General features: G+C 38.5%; 2 protein-coding genes across 3 annotated transcripts; both read left to right on the top strand.

Moving 5' to 3' along the window:
• The first annotated feature begins 591 nt into the window (after positions 1 to 591).
• LOC111336356 (uncharacterized) lies at positions 592 to 2,688 on the top strand. 2 transcript variants are annotated; one of them, XM_022942439.2, is made up of 2 exons: positions 592 to 705; positions 1,105 to 2,688. In XM_022942439.2, exon 2 carries the CDS (start codon positions 1,112 to 1,114, stop codon positions 1,913 to 1,915), a length of 804 nt encoding a protein of 267 aa, XP_022798174.1. In that variant the 5' UTR covers positions 592 to 705; positions 1,105 to 1,111; the 3' UTR covers positions 1,916 to 2,688. The 2 variants fall into 2 exon arrangements, with proteins under 2 accessions (XP_022798174.1, XP_022798175.1); XM_022942440.2 differs by having other exon boundaries at positions 609 to 705; positions 1,089 to 2,688.
• Positions 2,689 to 4,276: 1,588 nt separating this feature from the next.
• On the top strand, positions 4,277 to 4,804 carry LOC111336367 (dynein light chain Tctex-type 5-B). Its single transcript, XM_022942449.1, has one exon. It carries the CDS (start codon positions 4,277 to 4,279, stop codon positions 4,802 to 4,804), a length of 528 nt encoding a protein of 175 aa, XP_022798184.1.
• The last annotated feature ends 460 nt before the right edge of the window (positions 4,805 to 5,264 follow it).

Raw genomic sequence — 5,264 nt, forward strand, 5'->3', positions numbered from 1 at the left:
TTTTTCATGGTGACTAAAACTGACTGAACGCAGAACAATAGTAAAGCCAAACGTGTGCCTGATTCAAAGGCGGCTGAAATGATTTATGATGTTCACCAGACCACCCTCTCAAACCACCTCTTCTCGGCACCCGATTCGCCTTTAATCTACCGCTTATAACCGAATCTAATTATTCTCAAATTACCGCACACATGCTGATAAAGTAGGGCCTATTTACCTACCGAGATTAGATTACCAAGAACAAAACAAAGGCTAAAACAAAACAAAGGAAGACAAAACAAAGGAAATGATTTCAGAATGTTTTTCTGTTCTTTTGGCAAGGTTCAAGCGAAAGAGGAAAATTCATCTCTTTTACATCTGGTAAAAAGAGATCATGGATAAAATTCCACGCGTGAAGATTACTGAAGAACAGAAAAACATTCTGAAATCATTTCCTTTGTTTTGTTTTCCTTTGTTTTGCTTTGTTTTGGCCTTTGTTTTGTTCTCGGTAATCTAATCTCGGTAGGTAAATAGGGCCTACTTTATCAGCATGTATGCGGTAATTTGAAATAATTAGATTCGCTTATAAGCGGTAGATTAAAGGCGAATCGGGTGTTCTCGGTGGGTTGTAGTTTGCGAGAGGCTTGGGTACTAGTTTGTTCGCAATGAAGAATTAAACCACTGTTCGATATATTGGTAAAACTTTTAATCTCAAGCCACGTAAAGGTAAGGTCAATATTTTTTGGTTTCTTTACAATTATCGCTTTTTCAGGTGTGCCTTGCCGCCTTCTTTTATTCATAAGGCGACAAAAAGTAGTGGTATTGCGTGAACAATCGATCAAACATTGACTCGGCGAAAATTCTGCATAAACATGCAAACACCAAAAACAAAACAACAACAGAATTGTTTTAAATCAGCAATTAAAATACATATCTAACAATCCTTACCCAATGTTGTCTGTAAAATAAAGGCAAAATATCTAGAAGCTCTGGGAGAAAAAGTAAATGACTTTGTTGAAGAAGGCAAGCATAAATTTCAATCTTTAAAATATCCTGGCATACGTAAACATATTTATGCTTACAATCTTATATAAATTAATTGAATGCAGTCCTCAAACACTTCAGGTGAACAATGCTGAATGCACTACCGTGGACGGCCTTTAAAGACGACAAAATACACTTTTGGGTCCACTATGGTCTCTGTGGGTTTGGTTTTCTTTTGGCGGTGATCACTTTTATAGCTCAAGCTACAAAACCAGCACCTTATGGAAGACACCAGAAATCTAACCACTCATTTGGACCAATGGTTCATCAAAAACTTGCTCACACTATATCAGATGCCATTCCTGGTGTACTTCTGTTTTCACTTGTATTTTTTCTTTATGGGACTCATACAGAGTACACCAATATAACATTTTACTGTCTATGGCTTTGTCATTATGTACACCGGGGAATTATTCACCCATGGATCATGAAATACAGCAGTCCAAAGACCCCCTTGGGTATACCATTAGGAGGGCTGTTCCCTAACCTTCTGTACAGTTTTCTTAATGCTGATTGGATAGGTGCTGCTTCCTACAACTCTGGCTATTACAGAGACCTACGGTTTATCATCGGTGTCGTGATGTTTGTCACAGGATATGTCATAAACCGCTATGCAGACTTATCACTTCGTAAGCTTAGAGCAAACAGCAGCCCTGGATATTCCATTCCTAATGGGTGCTTGTTTAACAAGATTTCTTGTCCAAACTATTTTGGCGAAATGCTTGAATGGTTCGGCTGGGCCTTGGGAACATGGTCATTGGCAGGTACTGTGTGGTTTTTGTTTTCCAGTGCAACATTAGTTCCACGATCTAGGCATAACCACAGATGGTATAAGGAGCAATTTCCTGATTACCCTGCAAATCGAAAAGCTCTGATTCCTTTTCTGTTTTAAAATGGTAACTATTTCAGGAATGCAGGCAATAATCAGAGGTACAAGGAAAAGTATGCTGTTCTTATTGCTTTCCTGTCCACTTTTCTGAGCATTGTGGAATGCACATTTCCAATAGTCCTTTTTACAGTTGTGGGCTTGGTGGCCAAGCCTTTGAACAAGAGTGAGGCTAAGGGTGACCCTGTTCTGATAGAGACCTGTATCTAGTTAGCATGATAACAAAGAAATCTGCATTTGAAAAGCAACAACATTTCTATCATAACAAGGTCACCCTTAATTAGCCTCACTCCTGTTCAAAGGCTTGGCCACCAAACCCACAACTGTAAAAAGGACTATTGAGTGTCTGTTTAGGAGGACAAGTGATTGATTAAGCAGTAAACAATGAAAATACTGGCTGAGATCATGTCATAGTTTTCTACTGCTACTAGTACATACTTCTCTCTCTGCCTCTCATATTTTGCCGAGCAAAATGTTAGGGAAACCTGTCTAATTTTAAAAGGGGGGGGGGAGGGGGGAGCAGTGGTTCTGTTAATAACTGAACTAGCATCCCATGCTGGTGAAGCCTCCCAAACAAAAGCTCTTTTGGCCAGTAATGGTTTCTATACCAGCACTTGACAGGAAATTTCCATAATTGATTGTCACACAGTCCTTTCCAGCTGAACAGTATCTATCATCACAGTCTCTTATGATATTTTCTTAGTGGGACTGTGTGAAAAGCTAGAAGGGAAACTGCCAAATCTTGAAAAGAATACCTATTAAAATTATTTGTGAAGGTCTGAAGTAAAGTTCATTCTAATCATGGAAAACTTTGGAAGACAAGAGAATGGGTTTTGCAACTAAAAAAACAGTAAGTACTGTAGTGCAATGAAGTCTTCGTACATTGGGTGCGTGAATAGTCTTTAAGAAATATCCCTGGAATTATCGAAGCTAATTAATAGAATAGAGAATTTTCTGGTGATTGCCTCAAGTTCTTGAAAGGGAAACCCGCTGACACGAACACGCGAGACATCAATCAAGTGACAATCGCCACCTCTTTTACCCAATACATAATGGAGACCTTTTTCAACTATATTCCTAGAGACGAGATCAGAGAAAACAGGAATAGGGTTAGGACAGGGGAAAGTTTTACCTTCTCGCTCTTAGAAGGAAAAACAATTACTTTTCAGCTTCCTTCCTGGTCGCTTCTGCCTCGCGTTTTCTTCGAACGCTGAATAAAGGAAATAGTTTCTTCGAGCGTGGAATAAAAAGAGTGTGTTCAACGAACCTTATAAAATATCCATCCAATTCTCTTTTGTGTTTCTCGTGGTCTCTGCTATTTCGCTTTAAACGGAAGAAGACAATGTTCGTTTTCGTTTTGCTCTGCTTTGCAAACTGTTATTGCGCGTCTGTAGAATGACGAAAGCATCTATTTGAACGCAGAGATGAAACTCGATGACCAAGCTAGAGATTTATCACTGCTTTCTTCGTGGGATCGGAATTTGCGCCGCTACTGCTCAATTAACTACCTTTATCAACTTGAAGTAAACTCAAAAAGGAAAATTCTAACCGGTAACTTTACATTTTTAAATAGTTTTATTTGCGAGGATTTTTAACATAACACATTAATTTCTTTTTCTTTTTCACTAATTAACTACCTACAACATCTTTGACCTTGACCCGCTTTATTTAATTCTGATTGGTCACTATAGTTACTGCAAACATGCTTTAGAGCAGTTTTGTCTAAGTGGAATTAAAAATACCGAAGGATTACAAAGGTACCAGACTTTACTTTACAAATTCTTTATTGTCAACGGAAGTAAGCTTACTGGCTTTGTTTAGAAAGGCATTTAGCAGTCTGGTCTAATCTAACCTAATGACGCTTTAATTCTCTGTAGAAAGTATAGTAGAAAGATGAAAACACACATCGTGATATCGATAAAATTATGACTTCCTCTTGTAACGTTATTCCTTTGAGAGAAGTTAGCTTGAAAAAAAAATCTATTATAAATCATCAACAAACGGTATAGTTTGAATTTACAAGACTCCTAACATTCCCTGAAGAAAATGTGCCGCTTAGTATGGAGAATATTGACTCTAATCGAGTTTAGATGTTAAACGGTTGGACAAACGTCTTAGGTTCGTTCTTTTAAAGTGAATCACTAACGATAAATCGAGCAGCAGACCGTTACAAAGACTGAACGGTTTCAAGTTGTTAAGAGAAAACTGTTGAGTCACGTAAACTGTTGGTATACGATTTTGTAGAAATGCGAACTTAAAATTTCTTACCCCATTTAGCCAACAAACAAATAGAGTTAATTCTTTGAGACAGTTGAAGTCTTAAATTGAATACGCACAGGAATCGAGACTATTCAATCAGTTCAAGTAATGGCAAGCTCTGTTAAGACCGCTTCTGTGGAAGGAACATTGACTCGAGGTGTGCTTCGAGGAGTGTTGAAGAAAACAGGGAACAATCAACGCCGGTCGGCGACTTTAACAAGCCAAGAATCTTCTGTTATGTTCTCAATGGAAGGAGAAAAGTTAAAACTGACCTCACCAGGTTTAGAAAACTCATTTAAAATGAAGCCGGATACCTTGTTTGATTCCGAAAGAGTGCGAAGGCTGGCCGAAGACATTTTGCATCGTACATTTCATGGAATGAAATACGAACGAGAAAAATGCCGACAGTTGTCGTTGAAGGCGAGTGAGGAGTTGAAAGATAAAGTAAAGCTGGAGCTTGGTTGTGACAGGTTCAAGTTTGTTTCCATGGTTTATTTGGGAGCAAAGCTGAATCAGGGAATGAGCATCGCTAGCCGTTGTCTGATGGATGAAAGATTTGATCGATGTGCTACGGCCTCGTTTCAAAATGGCTCTCTGTTTGCTGTGGCTACAATTTACGGTATATATCTGGAATAGCTGCGAAAGATGTCCCATACGACTCGCTGATTATGCAATAGATACGGTCTCTGTTTTTTCTTGAATATATTAGTTCAGCTATCACTGAAGAGTATTAACAGATAGAACAGTTTTAATGGCAAAAGCGGTCATTAATTTAGGTTACTAAGGATCAAGATCTAGAGTTCTTGTTTTAATCACTTTCGAGTGAAATCATTCAAATTCGGACTAATATTTACAGCCCACCGCTCCATCTAAAATTAATCAATCAATCAGTCACACTCTTTACTTTAGTACCCTTTTTCTTAATCCTCCGGTTTGCCCAGAGGGAAAAGGCCCAGTATAGGTTGAAGCTTCGTTATTTTTTTCATCGTTAAGTCACAAATCGTCCTCTGAGCTCTAAAGCGCATTCGTGAAATCCAATTGCGCATCATCGATTATCCCCGACATCTCCTACTCGATTAAATTGGAGCCGATCAGG

This window comes from Stylophora pistillata, chromosome 11 (assembly GCF_964205215.1).
Source record: "Stylophora pistillata chromosome 11, jaStyPist1.2, whole genome shotgun sequence".
In the NCBI taxonomy this organism is placed as follows: Eukaryota; Metazoa; Cnidaria; class Anthozoa; order Scleractinia; family Pocilloporidae; genus Stylophora; species Stylophora pistillata.